Raw genomic sequence first — 16,799 nt, forward strand, 5'->3', positions numbered from 1 at the left:
GGAGGCAAATCACTCCAGGCTAAGGGGGAAGACAAAAATGTTTTGGTTCTTTTTTTTTTTTTTTTTTTTTTTTTCTGTGAATTCTCATGAGGGACTTGGGTTTCAGTGCCAAAAAAAGAGTTTATGGAGCAGTGAGGTCCTGACTACGTGAGCACTGGCTAGGTTAAACATCGGACTCAGGCTGAAGGATTAGTTTAAGATTAATATTGTCACAAGGAGGTAATAGAGCTTACTGAAAATAGTTATTCAGCCATTAGTAGGGAAATATGCCTACCAGCATTCCCCCAGGTACTGCCCATGTAGCTTCAGCGGTTGCATATATATTGCTTTTTATCTTTCGACCTTGTTTTTTCATAATTCTCACAGCATTGCGAGTGAAGAGAAAAAGTACTCAAAATAAGCCACAAGCATCTAACTCCCAGCTAGACTGAAGAGAGGCAGAGGCGGCTGGCAAGCACCGAGGAGGAAGGCAGGTTCAGGCTGTTCGGCTACTGAGCATCCCCTAGTGACTGGCTCTTCCCATTACAGCCTCCTGCTTTTCTGAGTCCACAAAAGCAGCACACAGACGAGAAGCCCGGCTTCTGAGAGTCCGAAGAACCGATTACCACAAATAAAGAAGTCCTAGACTTACAAAAGCACTCACAAGCTACAGAATAAGTCATCACTTCAAGACAACAAGGACCTCTTTTTAATCCAAGTATGTAACTTGGGATTAAAAAGCAGCTGGCATCCCTTGTTTGACCTACCAAAACAGGAACTGAAGACGCTTCTACAGATAGACTATCTTTTCACTTAAAAATTAACTAATGACTCATAAATCAAATAATGATTTGAGGGATTGTTGGTATTATTTCCCCACTGGATGCTACAGCACGTTAAAAACTTTACATTTCATAGAGAGATAACAATGTGCTTTTTTTGGTCATCTATTGGACTGCTTGCTGTATTTGAATGATGAGGATGGGCAAGTTTCGCCTCAAGAAAATCCTGCAAGCTGTAGAGCTTGCTGGTAAACAAACAGGAAAAAATCATCTGCTTCGGCAATATGTGGGATTCTTTTTTTTTTTTTTTCTTCCCTGCAACAGTAACTTTTTTTCTAAATACTTTCACCAGCTTCAGGAAAGGGTGGGTTAGAGTCAGGGGTTTCCTGAGCCTTTTCAGAACATGGTTTTAACGTAGCCGTGTGTTCAGAAGAGCCCCTAGAGAGTCTTGTTTTGGAACACTCTGACGCCTACACATTATTATCTTTGCTACGTTTTGCAGTTTTGTGTGAAATTTATTTTTAATCTTTAACAAAACATGCCCCTGTTTATCTTAAATTCAGAAAAGGTTTAATAATTTAAAACAAAATAACTTTTTAAATAATTAGATTTACAATGAATGCCAAAACATAAAAGCATAAAGCAAGTTAACAAGAAAGGACTTCTTAAAGATCAAAGAAAATGTGTTTATTTGATTTGATTAAAAACAAATAAAAAGTACTTTCACTTTAACAGGTTATAACTGGCTGTTGACAGAAACCAGTGAAAGAGTTTCCCAGTCCCACAGGATAAAGGTTTTCTTCTGATAGAGGTTCACGTACTCAGAACAGATTGCCCACTGATACGTCAAAGGAATTATATTTTGAAAAGCGACAAAGCTGCATCAATATTAAAAACCGTGGATACAAAGGCAAGTTTCCTTGGACAGCACACTCCTTTTGCTATTATTAAGTAGGACTGATGGTGTACATCAATAGGTATTTCCATCTTCCATCCCTCTATACACAAAAAAGCTCTGGGAATGGGAGAGGTAAAAAGTACCATTTAATTTAGTGGAAAGGCAGGATATATTAGCTCAAAAACTGCTTTAACATAGCAGTAGAGTTCCCAGAAGTGAGCTGGCTTCCGTAGATCTCCTCCTCCATGGGCAGAGAAGGCTGGTATGTGGCAGCCTTTGCCCTGCCAGCCACGTTGTGCCTCTGTCGTGACAAGCTTCGAGTCCACGGGGGAAGCCTCTCCCCGAGGCTCCAATGGGAAATGTACAGACCTCTCATGAAATGATGCCGTGCTGGGATCCAGCAAGAAAAAGCTAAGTAATTGAAACAGGAATTTGCTTTAAGTCAGGATGTCTAAAACTTTGTTTAATGAGGTTTTATGTTTGTTAATACCAATTTAACTGCTAAAAGAGCATTTGAAACAGTATGGGTTTTTTTTAAAGAGTAAACACTTTCCTCATTTCTAAAAGATAAAAGAATCCATGGTCTAAAGATCACTTGAAACCTCAGTGAAGTCCCCCAGCTAAACCAAAAAGACCAGATTTGACATTCCAAAAATGCTGAGGTAAAAAACATCCAGAAAATATTTAAAACATTCATACATTTCAGACCTTCTCTACACAAAATGATGAAAAAATCATTCTTAAAAAAATAATAATTTGCAGGTTATCTTTAAAAGCAACATGTGAAATTCATCATCCTAACTTTACAGAAGTAATCATTTTAGAGGAGCGGTAGTTATTTTCACCCTAATTTTAGAGCATCCACATACTCTAAAGAGTATGTCCACATACTCTTAAAGAGTGCCCACATACAAGAATGGCCTCTTTAGCAACCACAGTCACTGCGTCCCACTTTCCACCCTGTTACCATCGGCCTGGAAGATGCCTTCAGACAGACTATCCAGACCTGCACGCCAGCAACACTCCCCGGCAGGCAGGCTTCAGCACACAGGGCCCTGCGTGCTGGGGCTGCTGCGCCTGGGGCAGTGCCTGTGGGCTGCTGTCTGTACTCTGGTGAGCCCGGTGCTGGGGGCAGCCTTGAAATCATCTGCAACACAGACGGCAGCCATACCTACTGCTTCTGAGCAGTCGAAGCACTCATCGCCCACCCCATGCTCTCATTTTTGATCAAAGGTTTGGTCAGCCTGACAGTTGTTCATGTAACTCCTATTAACTTGCAGCAGAGCCACAGAGAGGAATGAGATACTACTCCAATCATCCGCCATTGAGATGCTCACTGTAAGATCATTAAAACAAAGCTGGCAGTGAAAAAAAATCAAGCCTTGCTCCAATCTAAAATACTTGGTAATTTGATGAGAAAATATGTGTGTGATTTGTGTTTATGTCTGGAAGTTTTCCCTAGCGTGAAAGCCTTTAAAGGAAAACCAGATCTTTCTTGCTATGTATGTTCTTTTATGTTATGCAGCCTAGACTGCGGATTGCAGTGATGTCAAAAATGTACATGGAGTGATTGCATCCTGTCTGTGTCCTGCAAGAATGACTTTGAAATTTAGATGTTTCATCTCTACAGTCATATCCTGATCAACAAACTCAGTCAATAAATAAATACATTTAGTGACAAACCTAGCTTTTTCTGTAAAAAAAAACTTAAAAGTTTTAAGTTTTAAAAAAAGTTAAACAGGAACTTGATTTGTTTTTTGTATTCACATCTATTCTATAATAATGAATCCAGCACCACAATATCCGAGTACCCATTATAATTACAAGATCAGAGAAACCTTTGTGGTACCCATTTTCCTAAAAATTATTTAAAAACCCCAGTCCTCCATTTTCATTCTTTTGAAGTCTTTGCTTTAAGCCTAAGACCTGAACACAAAAGGCCAGAACTTTGGTTAAAACATTCTTAAGTGGTGAACTGATTTTGCCCAAGAAAGAGGAAAATGGAGTACAAAGCGTATGATCTTTTCAGTAATTTTTTCCAAAGCTGAGAGTGCCATTAAAACATATACAAATTTCCCATTTAAATATTGCTTCTTGTGCAAGATGTCATGTTTAATTGTCACGTATGAAATCTGTAGCACCAGGGAAATTTGGGGCTAAATCTCAAAGGGTTGAGTGAGCTCCAGGTCTCAGAAGAAATACGTAAAATAGATATGCCATACATGTATCAGGAGCTACGCATCGAAAGCTGTGGAAAACTTTGTGATTGTTGGAAAGTCTTTCAAAGTTCTTTAAGTGCAAACTAATATGAATTCCGTTACCATAGTGTTATTTTGGCTATTAATACCTGCCTGCTAACACAGCAGCTTTTATCCACCATTCTCAAGACTAATTTCCAAAGATTAACCTGCTGCAGACCTGTCCTGTTGGTCACTGACAGAAGATCGGGGCCTCGAGGGCTGCCTGAGGTCCCTGATAGAGCAGTGCACCCGGACACCTCGCGTTTGCACAGCACTGCCCAGGGAGGCTCCATGGCTGGCGGCGTTTACCTCAGGGAGCATTGCTGGCTTGTTTCGCTACGTCCGGCTGTCAGCACTGCGACGCTGTTGGGGTCACCCAAGCTCTCTGCTTTTGCTGCCTGTGGCCCACTAGGAGAGGAAGGGTTTGACCAAGACAAGCAGCCCGCACCTGACACCACAACATGGCCGCCGCCGGCCTACTGCGGGAAGCCATCGCCCAACTCCAGCTCCTGCCTGGGGCCAGGGCTGTACCAAAACGGCTGGCTTTTGCCGCCATGGGGGAACAGTGCGGTCAGTCTACGAGGAACAGCCCTGGAAGCAGGCAACCCACGGCCACGGAGGGCACACAGCCGGAGAGGAACCCCTCACACCACCGCAGGCCAGAGCCCGCCGGCCGCCATCAACCGCCATCAACCGCCGCCCCCTCACTCACGGCACCCGCGGCTCCGCCCCCCCGCGAGGCCCCGCCCCTCCCCGCGGCCCCGCCCCTCCCCGCACGGCCTGTTGCGGGGGGGCGGGGAGGGGAGGGGCTCTGCTCCCTCCTTGCGTCTGACGCAGCGCGCCGGGGGCGGGGCGGAAGTGAGGAGGCGGAGGAGGCGGAAGTGGCTGTGCGTGTGGGGTCAAGATGGTGAGTGCGGGCTGGCGGCGGTGCTGGCCCGAGGAGCGGGCCGGAGCGGGCCGGAGCGCGTTCGCCTGTCTACGCCGCTCCCTCCTTATCCCTCCCGCGGCCGCTGGGGTCCTCGGGGGTGGCGGCCGTTGGGCGAGGGGCGCTGGGGCCGTGCTGAGTCATGGGGGTCGGGCGCAGCCATGGCGGGCGCTGGTGCTGGCGGCTGGGGGACCCTCACCGGGGGAGAGGCGTCCGTCCCCTTCCTCTCCCCTGCGAGGGCCGGTCTCCGTTAGGCATCCTCACGGGAGCTCGGGGCCGGGAGGGTGCCTGGGAGCTGGGGGGACGGGACGGGGAGGCCGAGCGGCCCGGTAATGCCGGTGGAAGGTCCCGCCTCGGTTCTCTGCGGTGGGTAGCGGTGGTGTGACCTCCTAAGACGGGCCGGGCACTGGCGTGACTTGAGAGCGTTACTTTTCGGGGAGGATTTCATGGTTTTCTCCTTACGTTTGGCTTTCACTTTGCTCTTGTCACATCTTGCAGGTAATGTATCTCTTTAATGCTTTCACTGACGCGATCTCGGAAAGGTCTGGTCAGCGTTGAGTACGTTAGTTGATAGGTGCTTTATATGCATGTAATAACAGGTATTTTCAGGTTTTCTAATAGCTGTTAGGTTGTTGACAGTTACCACATTAGTACAAAAGACCTTAACTGTAAGCATGAGTTTTCTGTTGGATCCGACAGTGCTCCTGGAGGAAACTCCTGCACTGAACAGCTCATCACTGTCACCTTCCAGAATTCATTATACATCGGCCTATTGGTGGAACAATTTGTATGAACAATCCTAAAGTCACTTCAGTAAAATTAGGCAGGTTAGCATGAAATCAGTGGTCTGGGTTAAGATGGCTTTATTTAGTAAGTCTGTGGAGGTGTGTTTTTCTGGTCTTCTGCTACAAGTTACTGTTCTTCCTTTGCCCTTTCAGTTAACTGGCATACTAGACCACTTGCATACACCTTGTCCTCTTTATGGCAGCCTTAAACCGTGGATAAAATCAATTTGATCTTACTTGATTGTGTCTGTATTGAAGTGAATGAAGGAATGCTCAGCCATGTTCCTTTCTGTCCTGTCAGCTGAGCATGATCTGCCTTCTTCCTTTCCATCCCTGCAGCTCAGGGTGGGAATGAACAAGGGGTAATTGCAAGTTTAACTGTTTGAGCCAGATCCTAAACATGTATTATCAGTACCTTTAAATGTTATCAGATTCTCTGAAAAAATTCTAATTTAGTATGGGGTTTGTGTTTTGGTGAGGGGTTTTGTTCCTTTGTTTTTTAAAGAGACCCTAAAGTCTAGGGCTTGTGCGTGAGTAGTTTAAGGAGTCTTTGAACACTTTGTTTCATTTGCCTGGCCTAATGGCCCATAAGAAAGGGGTCTGGTTCTGTTAAAGTAATCCTAACTCTTTTGGTTCCAGAATTCCAGAGGTGGTGCTTCTCTTTTGAAAGATAGTATCCCAATTACTGAATTCTCAGCTTCAGGACCATTTGAAGGTCATGATCTTCTGCGTAGAGGGTAGGCTTTACTCCTTGATTTGTGCTGTAGCAAATGTTGAACTTTAGATATAGGAAGAAAGTATGTGTTAAATGTTGGCTTTCTAAGAAGGTTCTTGGAAGGTGTATCACAAAAGCTATAGCCTCAAGTGCATGTATTTAATCAGATTGTCCTTCAAGTGTGAATTTGCTGTGAAACATCACTTCAAGAAGTAGATAACATTAATGGACTTTTACCTGTGTGATACTCCTCTTTTCTAAAGAGATGGCAAAGTATTAATGATTATGAAAGGTATGCTAGTTGTAAAATATGTGTATATGAGCGTGCTATAGCACTGTGGGAAATGGTTAATTTCAGCCTTGGTACAAGTTAATATAGTAAAAATAGTGGGTTTGGGTTTTGCCATTTTACATGATTGCAGAGCTATGTACATGTCTTGGATAATGAATCTAAAGTTATGGAGTTTAAAATGTGGGTAGTACAACTATGAGTGGTGGGAGAAGTTATGTACAGTATTCAGTTGCAAAAGCTTGGAGACTTCTAAAATTAGATACCATGTAGCTTGGACATAATTAAATCTATGATGTTTTCATTTATTAATATTTGTCTCTATTTCTGAAAAGGGTCAAGGAAGAAAAACTGTCATTCTGTTTTATCAAACAAAGAAAAAAGGATGCCTGAAATTTAAATTCTTTTTCTTCTGGTAGTGCTGTAGTTAGAGGTCTTATTTGCTGCTTCACTATTAAGCTTTTTTTTTTTTTGTAGTTCAAACTGTGCTAATTGTGTCTCTCTGTGGGCTGATATTTGTATCTGAGATTGGTTTTGGAATGCAACTTAAAAAACAATATCCTGATTAATTTGAAGTTCAATTTTTTTACTTGTATTTCTAGCTTTACAAGTGTGAAAAATGAATTGTTGCCTAGCCACCCGCTGGAGTTGGCAGAAAAAAATGTAAGTATAACATGGAGTGTAGCCATCTTCACTCTTAACTGATTATGAAGTTTAAATTAACAATGTGGTTACCCGGACTGCTTTGTGTGGTAACAAGTAATGAACGGGGTCTTGCCTTTAACAGAATAAAGGTGTTCAACAATAGTAACATTTTATTCATACAAATGACATTGTTGGCAAGTTTGTTTAATGTTAACCTCCTACTTGTGACTGTCTGCACTTCAAGTATGTAAGCGGGCTTCCAAGTAGGGATTTACTTAGCAAGGTTTAGTCATCTAAAAGGTACTAAGCTAGTTGTGTGTGCAGCCTCTATAGTTAGGTGGGGGGCACATCTTCCACTTCTGGAAGGCTGATCCTCCCATTTGTCTATAGGTTTACCATATATTTTAGTTTTCAGACTTTCAGTCTGTAAACACAAAAATATTTTTCATTAAATTACTTGATCCCATCTAGAAATTTTATACATACAGTGTGTTGTAAGTGTATGCAATCTTGTCTGGTTTCGTCATCACTCGTGGACCACTGAAGAGTGGTCTGCGGACCATAGGTTGAAGGTAAAGGGAGACTAGACAGCTTTGGCTAAATAGCTGGTTGAACTGAATCTCGTCTCTGGTAGCTGTTTTGTCAGCAGAGATTTGTTCTAATAAAATGTCCTGAAGCAAAGGCAGTATATCTGGATAGAATGTTCCAAATTGCAAAGCTAATCAGCATGACAAGTAATTCAGACCATCTAATATATTCTAATTCTAACCAGTGCTAGTGTTGCCTTGAGTTAAAAGGATGATGTTAATGTGACACCAACTTCACAAGCTTATTTATAAATAATATAAATGTTTCAGAGCTATTTTTCATTTGATTTTTTTTTTTTACAACTGAGTGCTATAACTTAGTTTTTAACTCTGTTCTTGCTGTATAAAACCTGCATAATTAAAAGAATGCATGCTAGAGAGAAAAAAAAAGCACAGAAGTAATTAAAACAGACAATGTGATCCCCTAGGAAGTATGTGAAACTGACGGGTTTTTTTCCACATATTGTTTGGTTAGTCTTTCTGTAAGTTTGTGGCCGACTTAGATAAGAATTATTTTTATATACATTTGCATGGGAAAAGGCTTATCTTAGCCTGACATAGTTATGGTTGTTTTTACTGCTGTAAATGGTAGGTTAATCAGGTAGCACTAGTAGAAACCAAATCTTTCTGCTACCCAGCTAAAGGACCCCTACCTTTATAAAATAAAAGAAATGGAAAAACGATGTGACCAGAATTGTAAGTTTGGGATGAGGCATATAAATAGTATTTTCTTCTAACTTTTGAAGTGTTCAATATAGGTTGTTATGAAGAAAATCCATGTTATGCCTTTGACTTGTATTTTCCTGTTGACTTTTGGGATCCCTCTGCATAAACAGGATGATATTCTTATACTAGTAGGCTTTTGCCATGGTGATTGAGTACAGGTTTTAAAATAAGAGGCTTGTATTTTTTGTTTTACTTTACAATATTGTATTATGTCAACATTTCAGGCATGTAGTCACTACTGTAAAAGCCAAATTTGAGACTGGATTACTCAAGCTTTTAAGTTTAACATTAAGCATAAGTTACTTTTGTGTACTGTAGTATTCTTGAACCAGCACTTTTTCATTAAAAGAACCCTCTACTAGATAGATTTTCTTTGTCTTGCTGATCAGTTTTGGAGCAGTTGGTAAAATTGTGAGCTTTCCTTTGCTTTTCAGAGTCATATGGAGTATATGTGGTGCTCTGTCTTCCTACTTGACCAGAAAAGAAGTATTTCACGTGTTTTCAAGTAGAGTCTTTGATGACTAACAATAACATCAATTGTGGCTTTAAAGTTTGTGTTCTTAGGTTAAACCAGACTTAGCTTCCAATTTGTGCTGACAATATTTTAGTAAAGTAGTGCAAAGCTACACCACTTGGTGGTGTTACATGACCTGATTGTCAAAAATAACAAAATAAAATGGCTACTATTGATTTGTAATAAAATCCAGCAAAAAGCAATTTCAGTTTCATAAAACAAGTATTACTGCATCATTATCTTTCATGTACATTTGAGACACATATGACAGTATCACTGAGTTTTTACATATACATTTAATAAGCATGCTCATTTAAGTAGGATGTCACAAATCTTTTCTATGGCTGTACTGGAAAGTAACTTTTCTAAAATAAAAATCAATGTTGTTTATGATAGTTCCAGTTAAATCAAGATAAAACAAACTTTGCCACGCTGAGAAATATTCAAGGACTCCATGCACCTTTAAAGCTGCAGATGGAATTCAGAGCAGTGAAACAGGTAGGCATTTTTATCCAACTGGTATAACTTAAACCACTTGAAAAAAAAATTTTATCTTGGAACATGCTTTCAGAGAGACATCTTTCTTTATTGAAATACCTTATGTTTCCAAAAGAAATTCTTCCACTGGACTGCTTTTATTAGAACCAACCAACCAAATGCTGCAATTAATAGTTTCCAGAACAGTCAATATGCTAAAGCATTTCAGCTGTTCTTTTTATTGGTTACTTGGTGAAGTGGTAACTGCTCTAGATTTTCTGTGGACTAGCTTCCTGTAAGCCTTCAGAGAAAAGCAGGAGGAATTGAGTATTAATTCCTAAAATTAATACTCTCCTCTGTGGAACGTATGACCTTCATGGGGAGGAATCTCTGCACCTGTGGGGTAAAGAGACTTAGAGGTCTGAAGGAGGCAGTGATTTGGGAGTGGGTACAGAGGTAACGTGAAACCTGAAGCAGAGAATTTGCTATGTGCTTATTTTGTTCCGCAGCCTTTCTTTTAAGATCGGGGAGGTCTACAGGGAGTTACGTTCAAAGGTTTTAACTCTTATTTGGGAAGCTGAGTCTCCCTCCTTTTCTTCATCACCTAGGATGGAGAGTAACTGGAGGGAGGCTGACTTTGTCCCTTAGGAAACATGGAAAACTCATTGGTCCTAATAAACTTTTTTTTGGCTTGTTGAAGGTTGTCAAGCTATTAAGAGTTGTTCTTCCAAGTGAGTTAGAGCAATTTTATACTCCCTTCCAGTGTATCAGGTGCTACTGAACCACAGTGAGCTGCATTAAACTTGGCAGAAATTACTGGTCCTGCAGATGTGAAAGTCAGAGAGGATGTATGAAAACATCCCTTGATCTCAGCTGGGCTGTCTTGTGAGGAAAAATCTTTTTCCTAACTTATGTTAGGAAAAAGGCAGAAAATGAGGCAGGTGAGGATACCCTGCTACTGTGTCTCCACAGGTATTCTTGGGGAGTGGGTGGGTGAAATATGGTGATTAGAAGGTTTTTCACTTCCAGCTTCATGTTAGATATACAAGTTCTCTTGTGGTTTTATTTCACTTTTCTAAAATATAGCTAGCAGCTAAGCACCATGCAGCCGCTCGCTTGCTCCCCTCACAGTGGGATGCAGGAGAGAATCAGGAGGGTAAAAGTGAGAAAACCTGTGGGTTGAGATAAAGACAGTTTAATAGGTAAAGCAAAAGCTGTGCATGCAAGCAAAGCAAAACAAGGAATTCCTTCACCGCTTCCCATCAGCAGGCAGATGTTCAGCCATCTCCAGGAAAGCAGGGCTCCATCATGTGTGCCAGTGACTTGGGAAGACAAATGCCATCACTCCCAACGTCCCCCCCCCCCCTTCCTCCTTCTTCCCCCAGCTTTATATGCTGAGCATGACATCCTATGGTCTGGAATATCCCTTGGGTCAGCTGGGGTCAGTTGTCCCGGCTGTGTCCCCTCCCAACTTCTTGTGCCCCCCCCGCCTGCTTGCTGGTGGGGTGAGAAGCAGAAAAGGCCTTGGCTCTGTGTGAGCACTGCTCAGCAATAACCAAAACATCCCTGTATTATCAACACTGTTTCCAGCACAAATCCAAAAGACAGTCCTGTACTAGTTTCTGTGAAGAAAATTAACTCTATCCCAGTGTCCAGGTTTCAGCTGGGATAGAGTTAACTGTCTTCCTAGTAGCTTGTACGGTGCTGTTTTGAGTTCAGTATGCGAAGAATGTTGATAACACTGATGTTTTCAGTTGTTGCTAAGTAGTGTTTAGACTAAAGTCTAGAATTTTTCAGCTTCTCATCCCCAGCCAGCGAGAAAGCTGGAGCGGCACAAGAAGTTGGCACAGGACACAGCCAGGGCAGCTGACCCAAACTGGCCAACGGTGTATTCCATACCATGGGACGTCCCATCCAGTAGAGGAACTGGGGAGTGTGGGGGGGGAATTGCCGCTTGGGGACTAGCTGGGTGTCAGTCGGCGGGTGGTGAGCAATTGCCCTGCACATCATTTGTACATTCCAATCCTTTCATTATTGCTGTTGTCATTTTATTAGTGTTATCATTATTAGTTTCTTCTTTTCTGTTCTATTAAACCGTTCTTATCTCAACCCACGGGTTTTGCTTCTTTTCCCGATTTTCTCCCCCATCCCACTGGGGGCGGCAGGGGGGAGTGAGTGAGTGAGCGGCTGCGTGGTGCTTAGTTGCTGGCTGGGGTTAAACCACAACACCCAGCCAAAACCAGCACATACAGATATGCCATTCTTGGAATGTTTTGGATCTGAACACTGTGTGTACCACTTGAAATGTTTCTGTAATGCTGTCAGTGAAGGGTACAGAAGAGAGTGTTGAAAGTAAGTGGGACTGGACTCGAAGCTTAAGAATTGGTGGGGATCAGAGAAATAATTATGATTTAGATTAATTGCAAGGAGGATTGTGTTTAGATGTGAAAATCAATATAGCTCTTTCACTTACATTCCTGACTTGTGTTGGAGATGTAGGAAACTTAGAATGTAGTTTCCAAACACTGCAGTATATGTCAGTCACCCCGTACTGACCTCAGGTTGTAGATGTGTTTTTTGCAGTGAGCCTCCCCAGCTTTATGTGATAACAGAGGAGAAAAAAACCCACTTTTTTTTTCTTTAAACTACACTATTCATTGTTGTTTTTGAAAGAAGTAACTTTACCTGTTGCTTTTCTCAGTCACTTCAGACTGAGAAATCCAAATGTAAACCCCCTCAATTTCAGACTTGCAGGAACTTGAGCTCTTGTTGTCTTTTATACAGGTCCAGCGTCTCCCATTTCTTCACAGCTCAAACATAGCACTGGATACTCTGAGGGGAAATGATGAATGCATCGGTTTTGAGGATATCCTTAATGGTAAATACATTCTGTTTTGAATGTTATGGGAACATTTAAAAGTAAAATTTGGGAACTGCGAAGTTCTTTGCCTCTACGGAATAAGAGAATTAAATGCACAAAATACAAAGAAAAAATTGAATTCCTGAAGGCAAAGAAGCACTGGGGGAAGGAGAAATAAATGTTGGTCAGCTGCTAGTTGTGCAGAAATTACTCTGAAATATTGAGTAAGGCAGTATTTGCTTGTAGGCTGGGTTTCTAAAGGAGTAGAAGATTACGCACTTAGATTGTATGCCCGTTTCCCCAGAAACCTTTGAACTACTTGTGCAGATTTTGACAGGTGGAGGTTACAAAGATACAAAGTTTTTATAAGTTCTATAATTAAAAAGAAAGAAAGTCTAGAGGAGAGATACTGAACTAATGAACCAGAGATGTGGCAGGGGGAAGGCTCCCTCAAATTAACTCACCAGTTTGCAGTTGTGTGGTGGGCTACTGACTGACAGTTAGTATGTGTAGAATAGAATAAACCTGGAAAAATAGTTTGAAAAAAATTATTTCTTTCTAGCTGGTAGTTAAGGACATGGAAGGAGGCAGAGGGTATTTTGAGGTGGGATTGGAGAATGGAAGGACCCAGGGAGGTAGGAAATTGGAAATAATGGAGGAGTAAGTGGGATTCTAGAGGCATGAGGTACATCTGGGATTATTTTCTGGGATGGATTTACAGGGAGCAAGGGAAGGAATCTTAGGTTATTGTGATTCAGGGGGTAGAGCAATGTCAAACATGATTTATAGGAATTTGGTTATTTACCGTTGCTCACAACAAGCTGTTACGTATTATAGAGTGCTGAGGAGTGAGTGGGTAGAAGTGGTTTTGGTTAAGTTTCTATTTATCAGCTGGGGCTAGACTAGATAATTTTGGTGTCTCTGGAGGAATCAAAGGCATTAATATGCCTTATTTATGGAAGGAAAACACTCCAATACACCCATAAAGAAAGGTCTATTTCTTCCAAAGTGCACTCACAACCTTTTTTCTGGCCTTGATTTTTTTTTTTTTTTAATTTTTATTTTTTGTATGGAAATGAAGTTCATCCTGTCAGTATTGGTATCTCTTGTGTGCTCTGCACATTCCTTGATAACCTTTGAGTACAGTGGCTAACATCAACCATACTTTACAGAATGGAGGAATCTCAGAGAGATTTAAGGGGATAGAAAGTCTGTGAAACTAGGCGGTTAGGTGGAGAAGAGAAACCATGAATATGTCCCAGCTAACAGAACGGAGGAGTATGAGCTCCTATTGAGCAGAGAAGCTGCATTGGAAAGAGATGTGGGGCACCAATGGGGAAAAGAACTTCAGTCAGACTTGAGTTTTCTTGAACACAAAACTCAATCAGCCTTGAGATTCAGGCTATAGGAGACTGTGCTTATGTAGAACTGGTTAGCTGAAGTGTGTGTGCGTGTGTGTCCCCTTATGAAACACTGTTCCACTATAGATGTATTTGTAATCTCATCATTGCTTTGGATAGAGACTTAGGAGTTACAGACCTGCATTGTGCAACATTGTCAAAAATCAGTCAAGTAACTGTTGCACTAAGTATTAGAATGGAGGGAAAAAAAAAAAGGTCATGTTCATAGTTATTGTTGGTCTCTGTAGCTTGGTAAAAGCCTCATGCTGTCAACTTTTTTTTTTTTCCAGATCCTTCACAGAGTGAGGTTATGGGAGAACCACACATGATGATGGAATACAAGCTTGGTTTATTGTAACAAAACGTACTCTGCAAAAATGTTTTGTGTGTGTCTTTATACTGCAGATTTAAATACATGATACTAAATTGACACTCACAGTGTTAAGCAGTCCTACAGTTATCATTTGCCTTCCTTGATGACAAGGCGCATTAAATGTTTAAAGTCTATAAATTGTTCTGTGCTTGTTGTCAATTACATAAATGTCTTGTAACTAGGTAGTTTAAATAATGTCTCTTCGTATACTGCTCAGGACAGTAGCTTCTTAACTATGGAAATGCTATATATGTATACAAGAAATCCAAAAATACCCATGCATTTTAAAACTGATTACTGTAGGTAAATGCATTTAATGGATGTTCTTGCAGAAGAACTTTTTAAGGGGGAAAAGAAGGTATTTTCCATTGAGTAACTCTTTGTTCATGAAAATTTCCATACACTTTTTAAACTATTGAATAAAAGTTTGCTATAAATGCTGTTGCGTTCCAAAATATATTTAATCATAAATCAAGAATCTCTTATCCACAACACAAACAGTGTTGTTCCTTTTTCTTGCAATATCTTTGAAGATCTTTAACTTCTACGCTGCTAATGGAATCCTGCTACATACATTTTATACCCCCCCCCTTGACAGTTGTTCATGAGTGAGCCATTAAGCTTTTGTGTAGAATTGGAAGTATCACTGTAAGAAGGGAGTTAAAGGTCTGGATTTTTTCATCTGTGTCCCTGAGAGGATATTCTGGTTTCTGGAAGTAGAACCAAGTTCCACTTGAAGTTTAAAGAGGTGTTTTAAAATCCATTTGGGAACATAATCCAAAAGAGCACTCCTAGATCTAGGTATTTTAGTATTCAGAAGGAATGCAGTGCCTAATTAGGATAGTACCAAATAAAGCTGCTGCAGTGAGAACATGAAGATACAGCGGTACTAGATGACAAATACAGAAATAATTTTTTGTGGGTTTACCAAAATCAGATCTTAATTAAGGGAGAATGAGAGACCTATACTTAAATACACCTTTTAAAGGAGCAGGCCACTGAAAGGTTTTTTGTTCACTTAAGCGGGGCGGGGGTGTGTGTGTGTTATTAAATTCAGGGTTATAACAACTATTTTCTGATGTCATACATGTGCATGTGTCACATATAAACCCTGCAAGGCAGCTAGTATGATGTGGTGTATCAAGAGGAAAAAATAGTCTGTGGTTCAAAAGCTGTCATCTCTTGTCATATGTGGAGAGCCTGAAACAGTATTTCTGAGACAGGAACTGTCTTTATTCAGCAGGTTTGAATGACTTGCTTAAACCGCTAAGTGCGCTTAGTGTTCTGTTGTAGATAATTTTAGCAGAAATATTGCTGTAAAACTCTTTTCACAATCCCAAACATCTCTTGTGCTTTTCAGTGTCCTTAAAGCTGCCCCAAACTCCCTATCCATGTAGACAAAAGCTTCTAGCTTCTGTCCTGTAAATTTTACAGTGCTTTTATGTGCATCTCTTGCAAAACATTGCAGCAAATTAAAAACATTGAGATGGCACAGTATGAGACACTTTACTGGTGGTTTTGTTTTTATATTTAAACTTGTTTCATTTAAAGAGTGAAGCTTCTAAAATTGTTTTTCACTTGAGAGTTGCACAGATTAGAGGCTTGTGCTATGAAATACAAGCTCTTTCATTTGTATTTTTTGCCTTAGTGAAGTTACACATAGGACAAATCAAATGTGCAAGCGTAGACCTAAACACTATTTTGTTTTCCATAGCTGTCCTGGTCTTGCTGTGAGCTGATATACTTTATTAAACATCAGAATTGACTGCTATTTTATAATTGACAAGTTTCTTGGCAGTTTTGCATAAAGCAAAAGTAAACTGTTGCTATAAAGCAAGGTTAGAGTTCAGTAGGCTTTGTGTTGCTTTAGGCTCAGGCCAGGAGGGCTGAAGGATTACTTTGCCAGGTCTGGGACAAATTAAGGTATGGGTGTGGATTTTTTAAGAGGATTTTCAGGTCTGCCTTCCTACCAGCCCTGTTCGAGAAAACAGGGAGCCATCCCACAGTTCTACACAGTTACTGGTACCTTACAGCTCCCCGCCTCAGTGTATCTAGCTAGTTGGCCTTTCCTGGTGTTAGTTGAAAGATGGATGCTATTGTATCTGAGCAAAACTACATTAAGACAAGTAACTTAGTACACTTTGTCATCAGTGCAGTGAAGAGCGGACACAGATGAGGAGGCTGGATGTAATTTCTAGGTGGTTTTGTTCAACAATTAGTATACTTCATTACAACCTTGGGTGAGGTCAAGCCATATTCAAAGCAAGGAAGTTGTATTGTTCATTATGTCTGTAAGGAAGCTGATTTTAGGGGGTAGCCAGGCTGGAAAGCAAATGGTATGGCCTGTGCAAGAATTTATGCAGTTAATGAAGTAATGGGAGTTGAACAGGACTGAGGTGAAGAGGTTTTGAGATAAAAAGGAAGGGTGACACTTGTGTGGTGTTGCAGTGGGTTGGGGTGGGGACTGGTCTTGCTGGCCCAGCCCCTTCTCCCTGTTTCTACAAGCCTCCTGGCAAGTAGCAACCCACGGAGGTGAGCCAAGCGAGGTGTGCTGGCAAGTGGAGCTGGGGCAGAGCCAGCCTTGGTCTCACGCTGGACCCAACC

General features: G+C 41.2%; 1 protein-coding gene across 1 annotated transcript; it reads left to right on the top strand.

Moving 5' to 3' along the window:
- Positions 1-4,694: 4,694 nt before the first annotated feature.
- On the top strand, positions 4,695-14,632 carry POMP (proteasome maturation protein). Its single transcript, XM_052812281.1, has 6 exons — positions 4,695-4,806; positions 6,249-6,346; positions 7,216-7,276; positions 9,482-9,583; positions 12,347-12,440; positions 14,113-14,632. Exons 1-6 carry the CDS (start codon positions 4,804-4,806, stop codon positions 14,178-14,180), a joined length of 426 nt encoding a protein of 141 aa, XP_052668241.1. The 5' UTR covers positions 4,695-4,803; the 3' UTR covers positions 14,181-14,632.
- Positions 14,633-16,799: the final 2,167 nt, after the last annotated feature.

The sequence above is a fragment of the Harpia harpyja genome, chromosome 17 (genome assembly GCF_026419915.1).
Source record: "Harpia harpyja isolate bHarHar1 chromosome 17, bHarHar1 primary haplotype, whole genome shotgun sequence".
Classification (NCBI taxonomy): Eukaryota; Metazoa; Chordata; class Aves; order Accipitriformes; family Accipitridae; genus Harpia; species Harpia harpyja.

What these genes read in the sequence shown, in the direction of transcription:
- POMP (XM_052812281.1), top strand. An exon ending in TGGAGTTGGCAGAAAAAAAT is followed by an intron (nt 7,277 to 9,481) that starts GTAAGTATAACA and finishes TGTTTATGATAG; the next exon opens with TTCCAGTTAAATCAAGATAA. An exon ending in TTTTGAGGATATCCTTAATG is followed by an intron (nt 12,441 to 14,112) that starts GTAAATACATTC and finishes TTTTTTTTCCAG; the next exon opens with ATCCTTCACAGAGTGAGGTT.